This window comes from Pan paniscus, chromosome 2 (genome assembly GCF_029289425.2).
Source record: "Pan paniscus chromosome 2, NHGRI_mPanPan1-v2.0_pri, whole genome shotgun sequence".
Lineage (NCBI taxonomy): Eukaryota > Metazoa > Chordata > Mammalia > Primates > Hominidae > Pan > Pan paniscus.
This window is the reverse complement of record NC_085926.1, coordinates 39063529-39089697: the sequence shown is the minus strand read 5'-3', so window position 1 is coordinate 39089697 and position 26169 is coordinate 39063529. Positions and strand designations below refer to the sequence as shown.

At 48.6% G+C, this 26169-nt stretch overlaps 1 protein-coding gene across 18 annotated transcripts in view; it reads right to left on the bottom strand.

Annotated features, from left to right (window-relative positions):
* TTC21A (tetratricopeptide repeat domain 21A) overlaps positions 1–26169 on the bottom strand; it is a 31325-nt gene that overhangs the window by 774 nt on the left and 4382 nt on the right. The window contains exons 5-26 of one of the 18 annotated variants that reach the window (XM_008951537.5): positions 25510–25632; positions 23351–23508; positions 19942–20026; positions 18104–18202; positions 16933–17125; positions 12958–13055; positions 12586–12786; positions 11728–11857; positions 9642–9799; positions 9198–9413; positions 8820–9058; positions 7979–8051; positions 7771–7881; positions 7290–7428; positions 7034–7137; positions 4888–5076; positions 3800–3910; positions 2954–3035; positions 1620–1797; positions 1067–1228; positions 740–932; positions 417–641 (exon numbers count right to left, since the gene is read on the bottom strand). In XM_008951537.5, coding sequence (XP_008949785.4) covers positions 417–641; positions 740–932; positions 1067–1228; positions 1620–1797; positions 2954–3035; positions 3800–3910; positions 4888–5076; positions 7034–7137; positions 7290–7428; positions 7771–7881; positions 7979–8051; positions 8820–9058; positions 9198–9413; positions 9642–9799; positions 11728–11857; positions 12586–12786; positions 12958–13055; positions 16933–17125; positions 18104–18202; positions 19942–20026; positions 23351–23508; positions 25510–25632 — 3267 coding nt within the window. Of the gene's footprint in view, positions 1–416; positions 642–739; positions 933–1066; positions 1229–1619; positions 1798–2953; positions 3036–3799; positions 3911–4887; positions 5077–7033; positions 7138–7289; positions 7429–7770; positions 7882–7978; positions 8052–8819; positions 9059–9197; positions 9414–9641; positions 9800–11727; positions 11858–12585; positions 12787–12957; positions 13056–16932; positions 17126–18103; positions 18203–19941; positions 20027–23350; positions 23509–25509; positions 25633–26169 lie in introns of those variants that run through there. The other 17 variants (XM_008951539.5, XM_055109688.1, XM_055109677.1 and 14 more) reach the window with 17 other exon arrangements.

Sequence of the window (26169 nt, the reverse complement as noted above, 5' to 3'; positions counted from 1 at the left end):
GGGGTACCCCAACCTTTGCAAGAAGCCAACTGTGTGCCCTCCTCTCAGCTACCCCAGACACTGGCGTAACCCCTTTCCCTGCAGCCCTCCTGTTCCGCCACTCCCATTCCTGGCCTTTTCTAACCTGCAAAAGTCCCTCCAGCTTGGAACCCATGAAGCTTTCCCATCTCTTTCTGTCCTTTAGTGTTCCCTCCTCTGGACATAACACGACCCCTGTGCACCTCCTCTCACCTGGTCCATTGCCCTTGATCCTCATTCCTATTCTGGTCTGTCGCCCATGTGCCCCTCTCAGCCTGCCTCTTCCCGACTAGTTCTTATTCCATATGGCCTCTACCTGCAAAGCCTGCTTCACCTTCCTGGAATGCCTAGAACCCTTTCTGCCATCCCGCAGCCCTAGTGCGTGTGTGGCTCCTTGCCTTGTTGTATTGCACACAGCGCCGCAGCAGTTCTAAGGCAAGGTCGAACTTGCTGCCCTGGCAGTAAATGTCGGCCAGCAGGAGCCAGCTCTTCTCCAGGTCCTCAGCCTCACTCAGCACCCAGGGGGTCTTGGCCAGGCGCTTCAACTGCATACGCGCCTTGGGGATCTGCTTCAGGAACACGTAGGCTTGTGCCAAGGCCAGCAGGGCAGGGACGCTGTCCTTCTGCACACCAGGTAGGAAGTGGACGTCAGCACGTGTTGGCCGCCTGGTCTTCTCGGCCCTGCCACCTGCCCATGCCCGCCAGTCCCCACCAGCCACACCTCAACCTGTGCTATCTGGATGAAGCTGCCCAGCGCAGCCTCCATGTTAGCCTTCTCCCTGGTGGCCAGCCGGCAGAGGCCCTGCAGCAGCCGCAGCTGGGTCTGGCTGGAGTCTGAATGTGGGTAAAACTCACGCAGCAGTTTCTCGGCAGTGCTCACACCCTGCTGCTCCAACTCCTTCTTCTCCATGTAGCTGCAGGTGTTAGACCTGGGTATCAGACACAGGCCGGTGGCCTGCCCGTGTGGCCCTCACCTGGCTTCAACCCAGAGGTTGCAGGCTTTCTGTAACTTCCCCAGGGTTCCGCCCCTGCCTCCATGGGCCCTTACTTGCTCTCAGCCCCCTGGTTCTCAAAAGCCTCTCCGCCCACAACCTCGTTGTCTGGATTCAGACAGATCTGCACCATGTGGTAGATGGCGCTCTGGCCCCAAGTGCTGTCCTTGCGTGCCTTGTTCAGGAACTTTAAGGCTTCGTTGGGCTGCCCTATGTGCCTGTGGTGGAGAAAACACCAAGAATCAGTGAGGGACACTGAGGCCCAGACAGGGCAGGGATATACAAGGACCACTTTGTGAGTCTGCACAAAGCAGAGGCTGGATCTCTGGTTTCCCAGCTCCCCTGGAGGAGATGCGGGCGTCGGACCTGGGTGTTGGATGCAGGCTGGTGGCCTGCCCAAGTGGCCCTCACCTGGCCTCCATCCAGAGGCTGCAGGCTCTCCCTGACTTCCACAGGGTTCTACCCCTGCCCCCATGGGCCCTCACTTGCTGGGTCCGGGTGTCCTGGAGGCAGAATTTCTGCTCCTTTTGTGCAGAGCAAGGGCCTAGCCTATCTGCCAGTAGGGCTTCCTGCACACAGCTGCCCCTCAACACACCACACCCAACTCACCAGCAGTAGATACCTCTGCAGTAATTGAACCCTGGTTCCAAAGGCACCCGGCTAGACACCTTCTTGGCCAATTCAAAGAAGGCAGGAATGTCTTCAAGTTTACCACTTCTTCTTAGCAGATCGATTAATTTATTCAATACCAAAAAATTGTCTAAAATAAGAGACAGAAATCTCCAGGCTGAAATGCCCAGTAGCTGTTATCAGATGAGGGTGCTGGGGCCCTAGGAGAAGCCAAGAGATACTGCCCATCTGGGCTGAGCAGGGACATTCCAACAGCTCCAGAGTCTCCACTGGTCTCCAGGGTTGAGTAAAGAATAATACTAATGCTTAAAAATAGTAAAGAATAGCAGCTAACACTTATATAGCACTTATATTGTACCTGGTATTAAGTGCTTTACCTGTATATTAACTGCAAGATTAGGTAGGTACCTAATCTTTTTTTTTTTTTTTTGAGACGGAGTCTTGCCCTGTCACCCAGGCTGGAGTGCGGTGGCGTGATCTCGGCTCACTGCAAGCTCTACCTCCTGGGTTCATGCCATTTTCCTGCCTCAGCCCACCCCCGAGTAGCTGGGACTACAGGCACCCACCACCACGCCCGGCTAATTTTTTTGTATTTTTAGTAGAGACAGGGTTTCACCGTGTAGCCAGGATGGTCTCGATCCCCTGACCTTGTGATCTGCCCGCCTCGGGTTCCCAAAGTGCTAGGATTACAGGTGTGAGCCACCATGCCCGGCCTAGGTAGGTACTCTTATTGTGTCTGCTTTACAGATGAGGACACTGAGACATGGAGAAATAATTTGCTGAAAGTTGCACAACCAGTAAGTGGTAGACCAGGACTCAGACCCAGGCAGCCTGGCCCCAGCACCCATACTCCTAACCGTGGTGACCTCCTGGGCCTATGGGCACACTGCCATGGGCCTGCCAGGGCTCCAACCTGAGCCTCAGGTCTGGCCCCTTTCCCCAGCAATAAGGGGTGGTTTTACGCTGCAGTGAATGGGAATGAAGCTATACAACGGGGGAGAATTTCTAGTCCCTCCAAGTGGCTGTGACCTCAAAAGGGGACTGTGTCAAGCCCCATTGGCTGTGATTTGGGGACAGACATGCTGTCCTGGGTCCAGTGCCAAGTCCTTGAGACCAGGAACTGGCCCCTTGGACTCGGGAAGGGCCGGCACGTTCCACTGGGTCTTTATCAGTTTCCTGCTTCTCTGGAACAATCAGGGAGGAAGGGGCTTCCTCTGCCCAGTCAGGAAGGAGGGAGAGGTCCCACCCTTCTCTGGGAGAGCGGCCCTTGCTCAGTGGGAACTGGTACAGGCAGTCTCCATGGGCAGAATTACCTGGCGCTTTCTCCAAGACTTGGTGGTAAAGATTGATGGCCGCTTCATGTTTCTGTTTTCTAAACATCAGGTCAGCCATCAACTATCAGAAAACACACAAAGCTCCAGATTTCCCAACAGTGGCAGCTTGCATGGGTGTAGGGGGAGGCGGGGGGTATGGGGGTGATGGTGGTAAGAAGGGAAGGTAGAAAAGGACTTGCAGGGCAGCCTCCCTCGGCCTTGTGAGAAGCCGCCACAGGAGAAGCCTGAGGGTTTCTCAGGCCCCCACCCAGAAGGTGAGGACTTCCCAAGGTGAGGGGCAAGAAGAGTTGGGTTGAGGATGTACATGGGAAGGTAAGACTAGTGGTAGAGACCAGTGGGGCTTTTTGACAGCCTACAGGGGAAGCCTCTCCACCCATTCTGAGAACTGCCAGGCAATAGAGGTAGGGATGAGGACCCCTCCTTGCTCTGCAAGGGCTCAGCTTCTGCTCCTGGGCCAGCCCTAGAGGAGGTCTGGATGATAGGGAAGAGAGAGGCAGGACCGAGAAGGGCTTTTCCTGAAGCCCCAGGAACCTGTCCCACCCTTGCCTTCACCTACAGTGAATGTGCTTTCCCCTGGGGTGAATCAACCTCACCCCACCTTAGACTGGCCCAGGAGATTGATGCTGCCCACTGCCAGCCAGCCTACCGCTTCCGGCTAAAGGGCAGAGTAGGTGCAGCACTGAGTCCTCTCTGCCCGACAGCTCCTCAGAGGTGTGTCAGTGAGGCATCTGAGGTTACGGGGCTAGGAAGTAGCCTGCATCTGGTCACAGGGACCCTGGGAAGGGAGGAAGGGAGGGGAGGGAGTGGGTGCTGGGGGCTTCCTACCACAGAAGCGGTCTCATGGTTCTGCTCAGTCTGCAGGAGGATGGCACAGTGCTGCTCACACAGGTCCAGGTGCCCCTGGAGCAGGTAGAGCTGCGCCAGCTCCAGCATCACCTGGGACAAGGCCGGATATAATAAACTAACTAGTAAACACCATGGGAAACCCCTGGGGTTATCCTTGACAGCTCTTTCCTTCACACCCCACTTCTATCAGCTCTGCCTTCAAAATATGTCTCGAATTCCCCAAGTGAACATCCTGGCCTTCCCCTTCTCCCATGCAGTTATCCAGTCAAACCCTGTGTCTTACTAACCTCTGAAAGTTGGGCCAAGCTAACACATTTTCATCCTTCAGCTTCACCTCTGGCCTCACTGCTCTGAGAGCCCTCTGTGCCCCAGACTCTGGGGCAGGTACTATTCCTCCAAGTGGTGCCGTGTATCCCCATGCAGGCATGTATTGCATGGCATTGGCGCTGCCTGTGCTCTCGTCTACATGCCCTTGCCCAAGGGTAATCTGTGAGTAGTGACCAAGCTTTGCCCCACTATGTCTCCAGAGCCGGGCACAGTACTTGGCACATATTAGATGAGGTATCTGTTAAATGAGTTGAGTATTAAATGAATGAATGTATCGGTCACTAAGCTCTTCATCTACTGTGTTAGCGTGAACTCCAACTATGGTTCCCTTATCTGGAGCCACACCTCCCTCACAACTCTAGGCCCTCTTGGAAGCTCAGCCTGCACTTCATGCCCAAAGTGCCCTGACAGCTGCAACCCTCGTCATCTCCCCACCTCCAAGGGGGACTTGAAAATGTCAGACTAACGTGATTTTCAGCAATGTCTTCCCCACTACACCCTTCACATTTGGCTATCCACGGTGAGCCTTGCTCCAAGGGCTGCAGCAGGTGAGGCCCCAGGTCAGCAGGAGCAGGCACCTTACCCCAGAGGCCACTGCTAGCTGGCCTCCCATGCCCATCATATCTGTGACTCCTCAGGGAAGAATGGAGAAGGAACTGGCCCCTGGACCTGGTCAGTGAGCTCAGCAAGTCATTGTGCCCTGAGGGAGAAAGCAGCCTCTTGCTTTGAGGGCCACTCACCTTATTGTCAGTTGGCAAGTAGGAGAAGACATCCTTATAAGACCGTACCGCCTTGTCATACTCTTTCTCTGCCAGGTAGTGCTCTGCAAATTGGATGCAGATAGAGGCTGCCAGTTGCTTCTGGGAGGGAATCATTTCTGGTTGCTCCAGTGGAACTCGCTTCAGTATCCGAGACTGGAGGTCCAAGGCCTTGAGAAACCAATCAAGCCAGGATCAGAAACTCAGAGCCTGACATACCAGTTCACAGAAAGTCCTAAGTTCTTAATTCAGAGCCAGAAGTATGAAAAATGACATCTTAAGTGCCCTTGGGCAAATTTGGGTCACTCTGAATAGGCAAAGCCACTGGCTGAGTACACATGAGGCAAGCTGGCACTGCCTCTGGGGGCAGGAGCAGAAGCAAAGGACTCAAACAAAACACGCTTTTGTACTTAGCCTGTTTACCTGCTTCCATCACACCTTGAGGTTCTGTGTCTAATTCGCTTCACTGCACTACAGGTTAGAACTAGCACACAGTAGGTGTCCAAGGCACACAGTAGACTGTTCTGTTCTGTATGCCTCCCTGCTGGGAATTTGAGGAAGCACCCACAAATATTCACCACACAAATGATCAGGTGAGTAAGCAGAGAACATCAGGGCAAGAGGAAATGATGATGCCAGGGTTAAGCTGTAGGACGTGGGTAGGAATCAGCACTTGGCTCCCCGAGGGCCAAAAAGAGGAATGGGAATCCAGTGGTAAACAAGGGGATAAATCATCTCGAACAGTCAGAGAGTGGGCCCTCCCTCTAAAAGCACAGAGCATACTCCAGGAACAAGTTTGAGGCCACACCCCTGGGGGGAAAAAAGTGAGGAAGATATGACAGGAATGGCCGGGGGCTCTCGGATCAGGGGCAGCCCAGTGTGCAAAGAGCACGGGTTGGGAAAGGCCAGACCTGGCTCAGATCTCAGCTCCACCACTTACTGGTACAGTCACGTGCTGCATAACATTTCAGTCAATGACAGACCACATATACGATGCTGGTCCCTTAAGATTATAATACTGTATGTTTACTGTACATTTTCTATGTTTAGCTGTGTATAAATACACAAATACTTACCACGATGCTACAACTGCCTACAGTATTCAGTAGAGTAACATGCTGTGCAGGTTTATAGACTCAGAGCAATAGGCTACACTAGATAGCCTAGGTGTGAAGTCAGCTATACCATCTGGGTATGTGGAAGTACATTCTATGATGTTCACACAACAAAATCATATCCCTGCTGATAAGCAACATATGACGTTGCTATGGTTTGAACATGCCCCCCAAATGTCATGAGCTTTCCTGGAAACTTAATCCCCAATGTGGCAGTATTGAAAGTTAGGGCCTTTGAGAGGTGATTGGATCATGAGGGATCTGCCCTCATAAATGGATTAAACTACACATGGGTGAATGGATTAATGGGTTATCATGGGAGTGGAACTGGTGGCTTCATTAGAAGAGGATGAGAGACCGGAGCAAGCATGTTAGCATGCTCGGCGCCCCCCGCCCACCATGTGATGCCCTGCACTGCACTCTTTAGAGAGTTCCCCTTCCCCTGAGCAGGAAGGATCTCACCAGATGTGGCTCCTCCACCTTGGACTTCTCAGCCTCTAGAACTGTAGAAAATGTATGAATTACCCAGTTTCAAGTATTCTGGTATACACCAACAGAATACAGACTAACACAACTGAACCCAACTTTGGGCACATTTCTCAACCTCCTAGAGACTTATCTGTTACATGGGAATGTCACAATGCTTATTACAAAGGGCTACTGTGATCATTCAATAAGAAAGCAAAAACCCTACAGAACCTAGCACAGAGCTTTCAATGCATGGGAGCTATTGTCATTACCATCCTTATTATCTCTACTATCACCCTTGAGGACAAAGGCACTCCCTTACTTCCTGCCTTTCCCAGCCCACCACAGCTCAGAGCACATTAGTGTACCATCACTGAATGAACCAGGACGGGAAAATAAGTGAAGGTGGATGTCAGAGGTGTAACCTTGGTCCTTTTTTAAGGAAGAGGTCTGGGGCTTTCCAGACCTGGAGCTCTCTCCTTCCTCCTCCTTCAGCCCCCATCAGCAGATGGCAGATAAAGAGCTTGAGTCTACCTGTCAATTACCTTGTTCAAAGTTTCTATCACAGCTTCTTTTTTATGGCTCTTGTAAACCTTTGCCAGCAAAAGCAGGCACTTAACATCATTCATCATGGATGGGATGTCTTGGACTGTTAAATGGAAACTCAAATTAGTGTTAGTTCACTGGCTCCTGGGAAGCTGTGTTGGTGGGGAGCGCTGGGATCAGGACTTCAGCTAATGGGGAATGGGGGAGGAGTATGTCTGCTCCAAATGCTAGAAATGGGTTACAATGCTGCCTCACCAATGTCATGTTCCAGTGCCTGCTTCAAAACTTTTTCTGCTTTATTGACCTTCTTTAACTTCAGGAGCAGTTTGCCCAGATCGCAGCACAGAAAGTCCTGTCCATTAATCTTCTGGGCAGCCTCATAATACTCAATTGCCTTAGTGCAAACAGTAAATATTAGCCTCTGGCCTGGTTCTGCCCTTCAGTGCCTGACACCATGTTCCCCTCAGCAGCCATCACACCAGTGTGCTCCTCCAGAACATAGCCTAAAGTGAAAAGGCACTCCTCCCAGCTGGCACAGGGTGTAACCCTCAGCTTAAGCAGGTGTGGTCAGTGGCAGAGAGTTGCTGAGTTCTCCCCTTGGCAGCCCATTCAGGAAGGAGCTGAGTGAAAAGTCAGCCACTCTCCTCCCACCGAGAGCTCCCCAGTCATGTACCATCCTCCTCCTTCCCTGCTGGGCTGGCCCTCCCTGCCCCTTCACACCTTAGCCCAGCCTGACCTCAGTATACTGGTGGGCCTTCACATAAGCTTGCCCAATTCTGCTGGCCAGGGAGGCGTCATGTGGGTTCCGTCTATAGGCCTCATCATAGACCTCCAGGGCCTTCTCGGGCTGGTGGGAAAAGTGTCTTTGGGTCTTCCTCTTCTCTCCCACTGGAGAAGGGAGACTGGGGGGGCCACTTGGCAAGGCTGTGAGGCCTCTCACTTACCTCCAGAATGCTCATTAAAGCATCGCCCAGTAGCAGGCTCGTGTGGGGGCCAGGCAGATGTTCACAGAGCTCACTGCAAGCAAGAGTAACCAAAAGCTTATCCCAGGTTCGCACACACCTCATGTTCCTGAAATCATCTCCTTCACTTCCTTCCCACTGATTCTGGCTGACATTCATTCATTCATCAATCAATACTTATAGAAAGTCCACTGTGAATGAGGCACTGTGCTAGCTACCTGAGTCAGGCTCTCCACATCCATCTCTGTAGTTAGGCCATGGCCAGGCCCTCTACCTGTTCCTCTCACTCTACCCGCTATCCCTCCAGATCCCTCTCCATGAGGCAGCAATGTCACTCTTTCTAAAACTCCAATCTGGCCGTGCCTCCATACTGTTCACTGGTTTCTCACTGCTGGATAGCCTTCCCTGCTCCCTCAGCATCCCCACCTCCCAGTTTAAATTGCTTAGATGCAGCTCTGCCAGAAGAAAGGGATGAGGAAGGCGCCTTGGAGGTCCCAATGCAAAATCATACAGAGACAGCAGCTTGGAGCTTCAGTGTGTCTGCTCTGAGAACCAGGCCTATAGTCTCCCACTAGCATGTGCAAGCAGGTGAGGGGGAGGCAAGCAGGGCTCAGGGCCAATTCGATTCTGTATCCTCATCCATGAACAGGGCTTACTGACCTTTCATGCTCAAATTGTAACCCATGGACAATTCCATACATTCATCAACTACACTCCAAGGACACATTCTGGAGACCCAGGTTGAAGAAATACCATCTGAAGGAAACACTCCCTAAGATACCATTGGAGAAGAAGCTGTCATTGTGCTGCCTGTGGGGCTTACCGGTAGCATCTGATGTAGAGGCGCCTGTCTCTGAGGGTCTGCAGGTAGATGTTGGCCATCTTCTCTCTGGCTTCCATATAGCAGGACTGCTTGGGCAAGATGTTCCTTAGCATGTTCAGCGCCACGTCCACATTGCCCTTGCTCAGGACCAAGTCCACGTTGGCAATGGTGATGCGGTTCTCTTCTGGTGTGCCACCGAACTCATTGATGGTGTCCTGCATGACCTTGGTGGCCTCATGCTAAAACATGGGAATCAAACAGACCCTTCACTTGATGCACAAGTAAACAGTGGGTGGAATCAAAGAACCTGGTTCCTGGGCCTACCCTGAGCCTCCCGTGTGCCCTAGTCCCTAGGGAAGAGAGCACGGCATTTCTTACTAGCTCCCCATTCAGCCGGAGGGCCTCCACCAGTTCCAATAAGATGGATGCCCGCTGGCTAGGCTGCACAGAGGGCCTGAGGAACTTTCTGCCTTCTTCCTTCTTCAGAGCTGGCAATTTGATGACCATTTTCAGCGTCTTTATGGCCTCTGGATAGTCTCCAGCCTTGTTGAGGGCCCTGGCCTTGATGAGGTGGTAGAGGGGGTGATCTCGGACCTAGGAGGAGCACAGCAGAGTGTGGGGCTCCAGTTCACTGCTGCTACTGCTGCTGCTCACAGCAGCCAGGTCAGAGAAAGCCTCAGGAGCCCACTGAGCCTACCCCTGCCTTTGGACGAGCAGAAAGATCTACGGGACACAGCTAGCCTCTGGGGCTACTCTCAGAAGGCAAACAGGGGCCACAGCTAGCTGGGCTTTGGGATGCTGAGAGGATGACAGGGCACCCACCTGGAAGTTGTGGCTGACACCCAGCTCTAAGCAGTGGAAGCACATGCCAAAGTTGCCCTGAGCCAAGTAGATCTGACACATGAGGAGATGGGCATCCACGGAGGCGGGGTCCAGCTCCAGGCAACGCTGCAGGATGCTCTGAGCATTCTCTAGCTCTCCTAGAAATAATACACAAACCTCTACATGCAGGGTTCCCAAGGGCTCCTAAGACCTGATATGCAAGGGCAGAATGAATTTTACATGTTCTGTTCCCCAGAAATATACAAAGTTGAGTATTTTAGCCAGTTTTGTTCTGCTTCACTCAGGGGTCCATTTCTAAAATTAAGACTACACAGTTGTTTCCTTGACTCAGACAAACGACAGGAAACTCAAACCTCAGTGCAACACCCTTCTTGTCTCTGTAACCCTCAGGGAGATAGCTAAGTCACTTCACAGCTCCATCCAGAAGCTCAGGGGAACACATTAAGTCTCAATTCCCACACCTAAGAGCAAACAAAACCTAGTAGTAACAGCAACTATAATAGTTACAATTTAAGAAGCTCCTGCTCTATGTTCAATACTTGCAAAACACTTTAGAAAGTCTGATTTATTACTTGCCCAGCCCTGCAAGGTTGGTGCTATTGTTCTTGTTTTTTCAGATGTGGTACCTGGGGCTCCAGTGATATAAGCCACTCGGCTTGGAAGGGGCGAAGTTGGCATTTACGTCCAGGCCTATTGGGTTCCTGAGCTTCAGCTCTGAATCCCCTGGGGCTTGAGGGCTGCGAGGCCTCCCTGCAGACAGGCTGGCACTTTCAGGGTGGTAGCAGCAGCCTAGGGGTTGGGTGTGATGAGTTGGTAGGGGCACTCTCTTCCCTTGCAGTCAGGTCTCTCAACAACTCCTACTTGGGATCCATAACCTGGTGGGTAGGGAGCACCTGTTTCTGGGTCCCAAGCTCCCTGCTCCTTCTTATGTGCTGTGGAAATGTGAAGAGGTCACCATGGCAACCTACACAGCTGGAGACTGCTTTGGGCCCAAATCTGCTGGCAGATGCCGGCACCCAGGGGAAGTTCTCTCACCCTGGCCTTGTATCCAGGATACCTTGAAGCTGTGGGGAAACCTGGCACCCAAATGAACATAGGGAGGACCAAGGATGAAGACAGGAAAGCTCTCAGCAGGAGTGCAACCCACACGATGCAATGCCAGAAGACAGACAAATGGCCACAGTATTCTGATCCCTTTGGACACCCCCAGAACACCACAGATCAGCCTGGTTTCCAGGCAGGCAGGATTGGGTGAGAGGCCACAGGGAGACAGTACTTCAGGGGAGGACTCTGCATCAGAGAGGACAATAGAGCACCCATGGAAGAGTTTCCCTCTCCTTCCCTTTCTCTCCAGGGTCTGGGCCTTGAGAAGGGAGAAGGTGAAAGAGCCCCTGGAGGCTCTGAAGGCTTCATGGTACAGGGTTCTCACTTCTCCACAAGTTCTTTCTGGATACCTTTTCAAAACTGCAACCCTGCCACCCCTGCATCACTTCCCTGTTTCAGCTTCTTCCATAGCATTACCATGTTCTAGCAAAAAAATACGATGTGCTCCCTCGTGGAGCTTACATTCAGTTGTCAATTTCCCCTTACTAGATGCAAGCTCCATGAGGGAATTTTTGCCTATTTTTGGTACTACTGTATCTCAGAAGAAGTTCAATAACTATTACCAGCACAGATCAAATGAGTAAATCCACAAAGGCCTAGGTGGGAGAGACCCCTGCTGGTGAGAGGTCAGGAAGCTTACTAGGGAATGGAGGCTGGGAGTGGGCAGGCCTGTAGGATCATGTGCCTGTGTGTGTGTGCACGTGTGTGCATACGTGTGTGTGTGTGTGTGTGTGTAGTACCCCAGGCAAGGAGCATGCATGTGTGTGTGTGTGTAGTACCCCAGGCAAGGAGCATGCATGTGTGTGTGTGTGTGCGTAGTACCCCAGGCAAGGAGAGTGTGTGTGTGTGTGTGTGTGTGTGTGTGTGTATGTGTGTAGTATCCTAGGAAAGGAGCCTGCAGACACAAAGCTACATCAAGTGTTTGCAAGTCCCCACCTGGCTGTCAGGATCCCCCGCTCACCTGAGTAATACCTGACCTGAGCCATCAAATACAGGGGGTCGATCAGAGCTGGTGCTGCTTTGACTACAGGATTCAAGATCACGGCGACTTGTTTAAGAAGTGGAGACACGATCTGGCCTGGTAACCTGGGCTGTGGGAACACGGCGGTGGAGGTGGGAGTAGGTTTGCCCTATTCTAAGAGAGACTCCTGGAGCTCTCAGAAAATGCTCTCAGTGAAGGAATTTTGCTTCATTCCACACTTATTTATTATCCTCTGTATCACCTAGTGCTTAGAGCACGAGCTCCAGACTATGGAACTTTGTTTTGTTCACTGTTGTGTCCCCAGTACCGAGAATGGTATCTGGCATGTAGTAATGCACTCAATAAATATTTGCTGAATGACTCATTACAAGGCACTGGGGGGATATTAAGGTGTATAAAAATATGATCCTTGGTCACAAAGAATCCTGACTGGCTGGAAGAGCAGGACAAACAAGTAAAGACTAACATACTTCTTAGGGGGCTTCTGCGGAAAAGGAAGCCAAATTCTCATCTCGGATAAAGGCAGGGCCATGGGCCGGTGCCCTGTTCTTCCAAGTGTGGTCCCTAGACAAGCAGCATCCATATCACTTGGGAGCCTGTTAGAGATGCAGGGTTTTAGACCCCCCTGTAGAGTCAGAATCTGTACTGGAACAACCTCCCAGGTGACCTGTGTGCTGTATGTTAAAGTTTGAAGAGCACTGGGCTCCCCAGCTGCCCAAGGCTCACCCCATCCTTACTTGTGACTGGCCAAGTAAGGTCCTTGCCTCTGTCCTTCAGGTGGGCACCATCCAAACCTGTACTCCAGACCCCCACCATGAAGATAGGCCTTCCCCTAACCTGCTTGGGGCAGAAGAGCAAGTATTCCTTAGCAATGCAGACCAGGAAGTACGGGTCCAGCTTTTCAAAGTACTCAGAGCCAAGAGGGATGCCTTGCATGCTGGAGAAGTGAAGCTCCACTGCCTCCTTCAGGAGCGCTGTGGTCTCTTCCTCCCCCTTGTGCTTCCTGGACATCAGGAGGGCTTGGAGGAAAATTAGCACCTGTGGAAGAGAGGACCGAGTCTCAGTGCCAATGTCAGCCTGGGCAGATTTGGTAGGCAAGGGCAAAGTGAAGGTCCAGGCCACCTTGCATGCTTTCTATTGGAAAGTGGGGGTGGGAGGACAGCAGAGGACATCATCCTGGAGCAACCCATACCCCCAGGGAGCTCTGACCTCAGACTTCCCAAGGGACTTCTGCACCTCCTTCAGGAATTCCAGCCGGTACTCAGCTTCCTCCAGGTGGCCTTCTAAGATATGACACAAGATGATCCCTGTAAATGAGACAAAACAATGATGAGCAGCTAACACTGAAGCACAGCCAGCAGCCCATCAGGTCAAGGAGCATGGATAAGACAGTGGAAGGAAGATGTCTCAGTGTAGGGGATCTTTTCCAACATTTCTACAAACTTAAAGAGAAATACATGCTCATGCTCAAGAATTCAAACCCTAAGGCAATACAGAAAAACATCCCTAGCTCATGTTCTGGCTTTAACAATGTCTCTCTCTAGAGATAACCACTAGGAACAATTTGAGGTATAATACGTTACTACTATATAGACACCTCAGACATATATATGTACACATGAGCATACCAATGGGTTTAAAAACACACACATACACAAAGGGAATCAAATTTCACATACACCATTCTACAATCTGCTTTTTTTTTTTTTTTGAGACGGAGTTTCGCTCTTTTGCCCAGGCTGGAGTGAAGTGGCACGATCTTGGCTCACTGCAACCTCCGCCCCTCAGGTTCAAGCAATTCTCCTGCCTCAGCCTCCTGAGTAGCTGGGATTACAGGCATGGCCACCACGCCCGGCTAATTTTTGTATTTTTAGTAGAAACGGGGTTTTGCCATGTTGGCCAGGCTGGATCACCTCAGGTGATCCACTCACCTTAGCCTCCCAAAGTGCTAGGATTACAGGCATGAGCCACCGCGCCTGGCCACAATCTGCTTTTTAAAATTTGTATATGATAGTCATATTTTCCCATCTCTTCATACAAATCTACCCCATTTTCTTTGATGACAACACAATGTTTTACTGTGGATGTAACAATTTATTGCCCTACTAATTATTTAACTATTGCCCTACTGAAGGACATCTAATTTCACATTTACTTTATTTTTGGTATTTAAATACTACAATGCTATGATGAACATTTACATAAGTTCAAATTCCTGAGGGAGAGCTGATGGGTCATAGAGCACACATATTTAAAATACTGATAGATAAGGTCAACTTGCCCTCAAAGATACTTGAACTTATATTACTATCAAGAATTTAAAATATCCTTTCTTCATAACCTCAAACGTGCTGTAATTTTTGCCAGTCTGAAACATGAAAAGTAACTAGTTTTCATTTAACACCTTTTTTAACTATTAGGGAGAATGAACACCTGTTCATATTTCCAATATAGCCTTTTCCTTTCTACTGTGAATATTCTGTTCACAGCCTGCCTGGTTTTTTTTTGGGGGGGGGTGATTTTTTTTCTCTTTATGTTTTATTAACCCTTTGTTGCAAGTGTTTTCTATTAGTTTGCCATTTATCCTTTAACTATTTTTACAGTACCTTGTCATGTAGTAATTTTAAGCTTTTATGTAGTCAAATAGGTAAAATATTTTCCTTTGCAGCTTCTATTTTTTTTTTTCCATGTAGAGCCACAAAGCCAAACTTTGCAGCTTCCAAGTTTGGAGTTAGGCTTAGAATCCCCAGGGAAACCCATGTTTCATTTAATTTTTATGTTTAATACTTAATTCATCTGAAGTTTAAGTATGGTGTAAGATGAGAACTTACCTTTTTTTCTTTTTCATAATGGATAGCAGGGTATCCAACTAGGAGTTGGTGAACAACCTATTAGTTTGAAATAAGGCCTGTTACATCCCATTTATCTATTTGCTTATCCCAGTCAGTGCTGGCCTCAAAGGGACTTAATTACTGTAGTTTTGTGATATGTTTTGATGTTGGGAGGACAAATCTCATCTGTTTGAAGCAAGCTATTCTACTTGCACAGGTATTTCTTTGCTACTTTGGTATATTTATTCTTGACTGTCTTCCTCATCACCATCTTAGTTTTCAGTTATATCCATCCCACTATTAGGCCCATTTATGAAATTTTTTACCTTACAATAATATTTTTTATTTTTGGCAACTCTTTTTTGTTCCTGTACCTTTTTCACAGTAGCATGTTCTTTACTTATTGACATAATAGCCTCTCCAAACACTGAAGGTGTTTTGGGAGGAAAAGTCTTTTCTGTACTAACCTTAACTCTGCTCCTCAGAGGGCTACTGCTTTGCATGTTCCACTCGGCCAACCTTTCAGACTGCTAGCAGATTTATAAAGGAAGGACAGCAACTAGGCACATTTTACACACTGTTAAGGTCACTGATTTTGTCAGACTGGGCAGAAAATATGGTGACTCCAGGACATACAGGTGGGCTCAGCTTGGACTGGGAGAGTGGGACAGACATCCTGACCAGTGGACTTTCCTCTGGCTAACCACTGGGACTCTGCCCCTTGAAGGAGGAAGTAGGGAAGGACTCAACCTGGTGGAAGAACATTCTAGGGAATTTTGCTTTTGTGCTGAGCAGCCAAGTCCTTTTGTCCTTCATGTCCCTGGTTACGGTGGGAAATCATCCAGAGCACTGCTCCTCTCCCTCCTGCCCCAACACCCAATACACACCTCCTGGATTCTAGCCTCTGGCCGAGGCATGATTCCAGTAATCCTCCTATTATCACTCTCACTGCCCTGTGGCATGCTTTCACACTCAGCCTCTGGTGACCCTGAGCTCGTGTTTTTTAGTTTTTGTTTTTCCTGGAACTCTTTGGGGAAAGCTGGTCTACTAAATTCTTTAGCTAACCCATCTCTGCCTATGTTTGCTTATGGGTTTCTAGATCTGCTTCGAATTCCCATGTATTTGACACCATTTGCCTTCCATCTTCTAGAAATGTGAAATTCTTCAAAGTTTCTGGTCCACGCTGCTATGTACTCTTCTTTTTTTTTTTTTTTTCTTTTTTTGAGGTGGAGTCTCACTCTGTGGCCCAGGCTGGAGTGCAGTGGTGTCATCTCGGCTCATATCAACCTCCATCTCCCGGGTTCAAGTGATTCTCCGGCCTCAGCGTCCCGAATAGCTGGGATTACAGGTGTCCTCCACCACACCTGGCTAATTTTTGTGTGTTTTTAGTAGAGATGGGGTTTCATCATGTTGGCCAGGCTGGTCTCGAATTCCTGACCTCAAATGACCTGCCCACCTCAGCCTCCCAAAGTATTGGGATTACAGGCGTGAGCCATCATGCCTGGCTCATTACCTTTTAAAGATATCTTTCATTATTTTCATGGGATTTGGGGACAGAGGGAAAGCATGGATTTGAGGGGGTCAGCCTGACATGTTGAACCAGAAGTCAAGATAAACTACTCTGATAAATGTGCTATGCAGATGAGGAGCCTGGAGTTTAGAAAGGAGAAGTGACTTGGCCCCAAACACATAGCCCCTCAGAGCCAGGGCAAGAGTCGGCGGGCCTTGAGCACTGGACCACACAACTTCCTCAACCCAAACCAAATACTGCTGCTTCAGACATGGTCTGCTTCACCACAGACCATGGAGTAGGGGGCTTTAAAAAATGTGTAAAATGGAAATGGCACTGTAGAAAGTTCATTTGGCATTTATAGAAAAGATTTTTAAAGTCACCTGGACAGACAGGGAAATATATAATTCTCAGAGCTACTCTTTTTGGTGGTTTTTCAGCTCAGAGCCCTGAAGGAGGGTCTACAGAGGTGAATCTAGAGGCTCTGCATGAGGGGACTGGTGGTGAGTAGAACTGCCTCCAACCCCGGCCTGGGCAGCCTGAGAAGAGGCAGGGCCCACTGAGTATAAGGTTCAGCCTGTTAGTCTTCTGGGGCAGTCAGTGTAGACAGACATTGGAGGTCTGGTGGAGATCAGAGTGACTCTGATCATACCTCTGAGCATTGCTGTGCCTCTTACATCTATACTTGTGGATTCCCAGAAAGATACCCCATCATACATTGTACCCCAAAATTCACATACCCTTCAAGGAGAATGCTTTCCAGCACCTCTCTTCTGGACCCATGGAAGCTGCCCGGTTTGGCTCCCGACACCCATCCCTGAGCCCTGCCACACCTGCATATACCTGTCAAACCAGCCATGCCATCCTTGTCCAGTTTCATGGCTTCTGAATACCACCGCAAGGCCTCTTTCACTTGGTTCTTCAGGATGAAGAGATAGCCCAGTTCTGTGGCCACATGGACATACGAGGGGGTGGCCATGAAGGTGCGCTCGATGAAACTACACACTAGCCCTAGAATCACCTGGTGACTCCCACACTGCAAGAAACAGGAAGGTGGGAATTGGGAAACCAGTCAGTCCAGCCTGTATGAGCAAGGTCATGTCAGAAACGGGGGACACTTTGGTAGGCAGGGCTGGTAGGCCCAGGAGAGCCCAAGAGGTACCGTGTGTCTAGGCAGCTGGGTCTGTGTTGCTGTCTGGCTCCCAAGGAACCTCTCACTGGCCACATCTGTGGAACCTGCCTCTAGCCACTGGGTCCTCTGAGGGACCTATCCCCTGTCTGGTCACAGTAATTGGTCTAAGGAGTCACCAAGAGGTTTTTCAAAAATTGAAGCTGAATGTGTCCAGTAATAAGAAGTGGCCCCAAAGGCTGCCATCAGCCATGTTCCCTGCCATGTGTGGAGAACAAGGCAGAGAGAATCAGACATACAGAGGGAGAGATGGTGCCTATGCAACTCCACAGTTCTGGTTCCTGGGGTCCCAGAGTTGCCTTCATTCTTACAGCAACTACTTCTAGTAAATCTTGCTTTGGGGCTGAAGGGTCTGAAAGAGATACAGATTTGTTGGCAATCTGGTCTAGTTGAACCTTCCCTGATGTTTGAGAGGCCTAGGCAGGCCAGCCTTCTCAGGTCACCTCCACAAAAAAGAATATGGGAGATGGGCACCCAGGCACTAGAGGCTAGAGCTGGGTGTGGCTCTGCTGCATAACAGCTGCAATACCACCCGCTTTCCCCAAATAAGGCACAGCCCACTCCAAAAGCACTTTCAGACCCCGTCTCCCTGATCTTCATGGCATCTCTGAGGGGGCACCTAGGCTAAGGATGTAGAACCCACATGTCACAGTTATCAGCCAGAGGCAAGTAGGCACAGCAGGATATGAGCCACTACCCTGAAAGGACAAGTTTGAGCCAGAAGGGAGGGGTAAGGCACTCAAGGAGCTTCCTGGGGGAGCACAGTTCTCCTCTAAGGAAAGCAGGGAGAAGCACCATTTCAGAACCAGGAAAGAACCTTCTTACCAGTCGGCTAACCACAATAATTTTTTTAAGATGGAGGCTTGGATTTTCGGGCTCCCTTGTCTCTAGTGCCTTAATCAGATTTCTAACGTGATTGGTAGCCTGCAGGGACAAAACAGAGAATGTCAATATGCAAGGTGCAAGGTCAGAGTTGCGCCGTGGTTCTCAACCCTGACTGCATAGTAGCATCAGCTGGGAGATTTAAAAAATGCCCATGCCCAGGCACAACCCCCAGAAATTCAGATTTAAGTGAATTGGAGTGGTCCAGGCATCAGAATTACTTCAAAGGCCTATAAGTGGAACTCCTGGGGACATTATTCATCCAGAGCTGGCACTGCCCCTCTGTTCCTGAATTTGTTTTTTTTTTTCTTTTTTTTTGACTGCTCCTTATGGAGCAGGGCTAACCCATAGAGTAGCCCTGTTCCTGAGTTTGTGAAGAGAAGTTGCCTTTTCAGACCCACCCAGGTAGAGCCAGGAGCTAGCCCTCACTGTGTCCACAGTGCAGCCTGCCAGGCCAGCAGCAAACTAACTGTGCTGGCCCAGAAGCCTCTGCTCCATTTTGACATGAATCAAATGTAAGTCAGTATAACTATTCGAACTTTCCAAACCTTCCTGTCCAACACATGAAAGGTTAGAAAGGTTAGGCAAGTGGTCTGAGGTCACCCAGCCACCTAGGTCACTGACAGATTCCAAAGCTTAGGTTCTTTCCCACTCCCCACCCAGGAGTAAGGAATTCTTAGTTCCCAGCTGCAGAGAAGTGCCAAAAGCAAAACCAAGGATGGTATGGGTCCACTCTGTTCAGTAAGTATGAACAAAATTAGAACTGGGTAGCCAGCCCGGGGTCGGTGGGTAGGTCCCAAGGTTTGAAGTGGGAGTAAAAAAGGGGCTAATGCTAAATCTCAGTTAGCTAAATGCTAAGTCTGCCCCTGGGATTAACTTTCAGGCCAGGCCCCAGGAAGGCCTGCTTAGGGATCTGGAGTCACAGGGAGCTGAGGATAGTCCTATTCTGTTATTCCTACCCAGAGACGAAAAGGGCTGGGGCCTTTTTCTCCCAAATACGGACTCTCCCCTCTACCTCACCCCATCCCACAAAATCCACAATCTCAGAGCTGTGCAGAAGAAACCAGAAGTTTCCCCTTCCCACCATGACCCCTTAGAGACTCTTGGTTTGCCATGCTCTCCATAGAGGCAATATATTTCACTGATCTAAAAGGCAATGCTTTGGCTAAAAACAAACCTTTTTGAAAATGAGAACCTGTCTGGGTATTGAGGTTTCACTAAGAATTCTAGGTGTTTCTGACTGCATTTGAGGGCTATTTTTGGTTTCTTTGGAAAACTACAAGACTTACGAGCATGTTTGGGGCCCAGTATTACCTGGCCAATGCCTGAGCAGTTCCAACTATCCCCTAAAAAAAAGGCATTTCCTGAATTCAGAAATACTACCACGACTTCTACTATCAGTTAACACTGATGGAATTACTGTAGTGTGCCAGGGACTGTTCCAAACTCTCCCACTTCTTATCACATTTAGTCCTGTGTGGAATTCTATTTTACAAACAGGAAGCCTGAGGCTTATCCAGGTGGGGACACCTGCCCAGGCTTCCACAGACAGCACATGGCAGAGCCTAGAATCAATCTCACTGCCTGACTCCCAAGCTACACAACTCAAAGAGTCAAACCAGAGCAGGCCTCCTTGGCAGCGAGTATAGGGGTGGGGTAGAAAAGAGGAAGCTGAGATCCAGGAGCTCCCTACAAGGGCTTTGGGTCAGGTGCACAGGTTATGAAGGGTTCCTCCTTGATTTTGTTTCAAGGATCACCTTCTGAGTCTTCAAAGAACTTACTGTGGTCATGTTTCCTTCTCTTGCAAGCTCATGCACAGTTAGAATTTGGCAGGCATCAATATTGCTCTCATCTTTTTCTAGGATTCTGAAGGAAGAAGAGGAGGCACATGAATTGAGAGTATTGATAGGCAAGGCTGGGATGGTGTGTTGGCGACTTCTGATTGTCTTTGAATATCCATTCTCCCCTCTTCTTTTAATAATAGAACTCCCAAATTAGCCAGGCACAAGCTGCTCAGAATAAAGACATTTCCCAGCCTCTCTTTGCAGCTTACATTTGGCCATGTGACAAAGGTCTGACCTACAGGATAGAAGTGCAAATGAGGGGTGTGCTGTCCAGTTGTGCCCTACCAGCATGCCTTCCCTTTCCCCCCTTTCCTCCTGCCTACTCTATGGAATGTGGACCATGTGAGCATTATCCTAGGAATAGCAGAGCAACAAGACAGAGGGGCCTGGGACTCCCCAGAGTTAAGCTGTCATCCCAGCCCTGAGCCACCACCAACTTTACCTGGAGGAGGAATAACCTTTTATGTTATTTAAGTTGTGTATCTGAGGGTATCTTTGCCACAGAAACTTATTCATAACCCAACTAACCAGACATGACCATGGTGCCAGAGACTGGAGGTGGCCAGAAAGGCACTTGGGGGGCAGTCACTGTAAGATGGAAAAGGAACCTGGGTTTCAATTTTGTACTATTGTGAAGCTATAGCTTCTGACCATACTATGAGGTTTTCAATATTCTATTTCTTTATAGAAAGATTCTTTCCCATTTTTCAGCCTGTCAGGGAATGACTTTCTGCTTAATAGCAGGTTAGTCTAATTCACATACTAAATTCCGACATGATTAGACACAATCAGCATTGAAAAAGTTCTAACCATTTCTGATACTTCTGAAAGCACTGTAAACCTCATACATGTCAGAATTAACAAAAACTGCAACATACTTTGAAATAACTTATAGACCAAAGAAGAATCAAACAGATATTAGAAAATTCTTGGAGCCAAATGATATGGAAAAATATTACATATCCAAATGTGTAGACTGTGCAAAAATGGTACCTCAAGGGACATGCACAGACTTCAATGCTTATATTCCAAAGTAAAATTGAGAATGGTTGAGACAGGCATCCAACTCAAGAGTCAGAAAACAGGCCAGACACAGTAGCTTACACCTGTAATCCTAGCATTTTGGGATGCTGAGGTGGGAGGATTGCTTAAGGCCAGGAGTTCAAGACCAGCCTGGCAACACAGTGAGATCCCATCTCTACCAATTAAAAATTAAAAAATAAAACTAAAAACTAAAATTTTTAAAAAGTTAGAATACAATAGCAAAATACCTTGGAATAAAGCAGTTGGTAGGAAATAAAAAAGTTAAGAACAGAAATTAGGCTGAGTATGGTGGCTCATACCCATAACTCCAGCACTTTTGGAAGCCGAGGCAAGAATATCATTTGAGCCCAGGAGTTTGACACCTGCTTGGGCAACATAAAAACAAAAAATAGCTTATAAAAAAATAGCTGGGTATGGTGGTGCTTGCTTGTAGTCCTAGCTTCTCAAGAGGCTGAGGTGGGAAGATCACTTGAGCCCAGGGGTTCGAGGCTGCAGTGAACTATGATTATGCCACTTCACTCCAGCCTAGGCAACAAAGCAAGACGTTCCCCCCCAAAAAAGGGGGGGGGCAGAAATTAATAAATTAGAATACACAAAGAATATAATATAGAATTTATAATACAAAATTTCTACTTTATTAGAATATAATAGAAAGGAGCTACAAAACTCAAAGCTGTTTCTTTAAAAAGACTAATAAGAGAGGCAAACTTTTAATATTAATGAAGAAAAATAAGAAAGAAAAAATATATTAGGGATGAAAACAGAAACACATCTTTACAGAGCAGAGTTTTAAAAATCAGTGAGGGAATTCTATGAATCCCACTAACTGGGAAAGCTTCCATGAGGGAACACGCTGGGGCACTGGATTCAATCTGTTGGCCCCAAACACTGTCTCCCTGCACATGGGCACAGCAGGGCCAGGGAGGCCACAAACATCCACATATGGCTTCAGCCAGGTGCTTCCAGGTGAGTTGCTGGCCTGAGGCCTAGCCTCCAAAGCAAGCTCCTACCAAGGCCAAGTTTACATTGCGAGAGAGGGAAGCTGAGGTCCACACAGGCATTACATGTGTGGCGCCTGTGGGCTGGGCAGGGTAGAGATAAGTTTGATTTGCTACCAGCACCTCTCTATAAGATTCAAGTTCCAGTCATCAGCAGAGGAATTAGGATTCTTCTCCAGGGAAGGAAGAGGTTTGATTATATGCTTTTTTTTAGACCTGTGCTATATATTTCCCTATAATTCAGTTACAAGTCATAGTGATAACTCATGGGCCATTAACTCCTTATGGGAAAAAAGTGAAGATGACACATTTTAGAATGATTGCGATAAAAATAAAGTGTTAGAGTTTATTTTTATTTTATTTTATTTATTTATTTTTTTCGAGACAGGGTCTCATTCTGTCACCCAGGCTGGAGCACAGTGACACAATCACAGCTCACTGCAGCTTCAACCTTCCTGGGCTCAAGTGATTCTCCTGCCTCAGCCTCCCTAGTAGCTGGGACTTCAGGTGCACACCACCATGCCCAGCTGATTTTATTTTTTAATTTTCTGTAGAGACAAGGTCTCACTATGTTGCCGAGGCTGGTCTTGAACTTCTGGGCTCAAGCAATCCTCCTGCCTCGGCCTCCCAAAGTGTTGGGATTACAGGCATGAGCCACTGTGCCCATTAGAGTTTAAAGAGATAATTTTTTTTTTTTTGGTTCCCCAAAAGCCTTGCATCAAACACCCTCCCCAAAGCGGCTGTCATTTCTCTTCACAATGCTTCCAGATCACTCTACACTTGGAGTCTGGTTTCTACATGCCCAATAACTCCTGAAATCTGCTCTCTGGTTTATGTACCCAGCCTGCTGCTAAAACACTTCTCTCAAAGTCACCAGTGACTTTTTTCCCCTAAAGTTTTTATTAAGGTATACTATACTTAATAGTTTAAAAAAAACCTTAATAATGCAATATATTCTAGTCTCATTCTCCTGCCAGTCTTCATAGCAACTGCTTTCTACCCTGTAACTCTTGCTTTAGTTCTTTTGATGGGTCCTTCCCTGTCTCTTCTAAACAATAAGCCTTTACCCTCTGTTTCTTGATTTAGCCATCATAGGCCACAGCTCCTAGCCTCATGTTATCATGTGTATTTCATTTGCTTGCACCCATCCCTGCTCTCTTCCTCATCCCAATTTGGCCATAGCACAATTTCCAGTTCCTCTATGGGCGATATTTACCTTTCTGTCTTGTTCTCCTGCCTCCCCAGCTTATAAGATGGTAAATACGTGTTACCACCCTTGGCTGCCCATTTGTGCAGTAGCTCACCTGTGTCCCATTTCTACTGTCTGCTCCCAGTCCTGCCGAGCTAAGAACAGCTGCATCTTCAGGACGAGGGCTGGCAGGAAGCTCCCTGAAGTCACAGTGATCTGGTTCACCACCTCCAGGGCCTCTGAGTAGTTCTGCTGCATCATGAAGTACATTGCCTGTTGGGAGCCAGACAGAAGAGCCTCCGTGAAGGGAGTGCCCATGAAGGGAGTTTGCTGGAGGGGGGTTGTCTCAGTGTCCATGAAAACAGGAACAGAACCTGACACATGGGCACTGTGGGTCCTCTCAGCTGGGCCAGTAGCCCTTCAAAGTTCCCGGGAGAAGGAGTGACATATCCAGGTTTACAACAGTCTTGGGTTCTCGGACAGGATGAGCAGGGGCTTTGGGGAGATAGCTAAGCCTCAAGCTTGGAAAACTTAGCAGGCCTGGGATAGGGTAAGGCCATGTGAGGTCACCCTGAAGGGGAGAGGTGAGGTCACTGGGTGCTTTCCAGTTCCATACATTTTCCATTCATTTCCCATTCACTTTTCCATATTTCCTCACTGAAATTGCTCGCCAAGGCCCAGTTTAGCAATTCTGAGTCAGTTAGGGTTTTCTGGCAACTACTTCTATAGCAAGGTTGTGGCGTTTTTTTTGTTGTTGTTCTGTCAAGGCCTATTGGGCTGTGGTCATGGCCTCTGCAGGCCAACACCAGCCACCAGGTTCTCCTCAAAGAGTCATGACACAGGTGCCCTAAGGGCCAGGGGGCAATGCTTCTAAAAGACTTGAAATTGGACTCTGAAAGGACGGCTTCCCTTAGACCTACAGTAACCCCCATTAAGAGACTCGTCATTAAAAACAAGAGGATTATTCCGTATAATGAAGACTTATGCATAAATGTGTTCACTGAAGCACTTTAAGTGCATAACTGGAAACAATCCCAATATCCAAACAATAGGGGACTGGGTTGGTAAATTACATTATGCTCATACAGTAGAAGACTGGCTTTATATCCATGTTCAAACTGACATTTTGAATATTACACAAAGAAAATATTACATGAAGAAAAACAAACTAAATGACAATATGCCCTAGGGTGAAAACTACGTTATAGACCAACACTGTCTCCCACCCCACAGTGACTGCTGTGTGTGACCCACCCCCCTACCATCAGGAGCAGGAGAGTTGGTGGCTGATGGCTCTCCATGGAGTCTCCCTCCAGGGATTACCCATGGTTGAAGGGAGCTGCTTTGTCCCAGGTCACACCTGTCCCTGGGGCAGCCCACCTCCAGTGTCAAGGCACTGATGGGGAGCTCACTGAAGGGGCTTCCCGGCTCCAGAGTTCCCCAAAGAGTAGGCTGTGGCCTTTGCTGTGACTATTCACAGCCCGCCTTCTCTTTCCACAGGTGCTGGCCCCAAGGGTGCTCTGTGATAAGCTGGCTCACAATAATCTCCATTGCTTTCTGCCAGCCAGAAAACCAACCTAATACACACCCTGGACCCAAGTATAGAAAGAAGACTAGAAGACATTGCCCTAAAATACTAACATTTGTCTTGGAGCGGTAAGACTAAGCCTACCATTTTAATTCATCTGTTGACTTTTTTTAGGCTTCTGTTTTCTTAAATAAGTCTGTATTCTTTTATAATAAAAATATATGCAAACAGAAGAAAATATGAGGACATTTTTTCTCTCAAAGATTAATTCCATGAGGTTCACAAGAGAAAAAAGAAACTTAAGATCAGAAAACACAGAACATATAAAATATATACCTCCCTTCTCTTACGGCACACTAAATGAATTTAACAGGTAGAAAGAGGTGAAATGGGAAGGTCAAAATAAAAGAAGAAAGGGAGAAGGGCACTGAGCGAAACTAACACAGAGGCAGAGAGAAAGCCTGAGAGGGTCAAGGAAGGACAGACCTTAAGAAAGTGACCCTGAGAAGACCCCCATGCAAATGAGACAGAAACTCAGATCAAGCAGGAAGAAATCTGAGAAGTAGAGTGGACCTTGGACTGCTGTGTAACCCTGGATTGGTTGCTGAACCTCTCTGGGCCTCTGCTCTTTATCTATGAGATGAGGCATCTGGAGACTGAGGGTTTGGCCTGGGGGTACCTGGTGGGTCTCTGGTTCCAGTGGCCTGGCCAGGAATACTTCCACCTCTCCCTTTTCCACTGCCCACCTTTCCCATCAGCCCCAGCACATCTTTGGTGTCCTGAATTCCTTGTTCCAGGTACTCAATGGCTTTCTTCGCAGTGTGGGGCTTGTCTGAGGTCAGGTCCACCCAGCCTCTGAGCACATAGGCCTGGGATGAGAACAAGATGAAAGATGAAGTCCTTGGTCCTGCACAGAATCAACTCAGCCTGCACATGATCCACACTTTGCCACCCAAAACCCTGAGGCCCTGCCAGGCACAGTCCCGTGCAGATCCCAGGGCAGCCAGCTCTCTTTCATGGCCAGGACTCCCATTGTTGCTTTGTCTGGAAATGCCCTGGACAGCGCCCCTCCCACTCCCAACCAAACCCCTTCACCTAATGTCCATTACCACTACTTACAACTCAGCCTCAGAGGCCTCTGCTTAGGAGGCCTCCCTCCCTGTACCCCTACAGCTCTCCATGACCCTTACTGAGGCACACTCACCTATCCTGTCATTGCCTGTTTACACTGGGGTCAGGAGCCAACATGGGGGCCTACGCAAGGCCACTCTTGATCTCTCCACTCCTTAGGCCAGCACAAGGCCTGGCCCTGCATAGGAAGCCAAGGAATGCCCTCTGAGTTGGTGAGCAGGAGCCGTTCTGAGCTCGTGGACCTCGCTGGTTCCATGTTAGCCTTCACCCAGCCT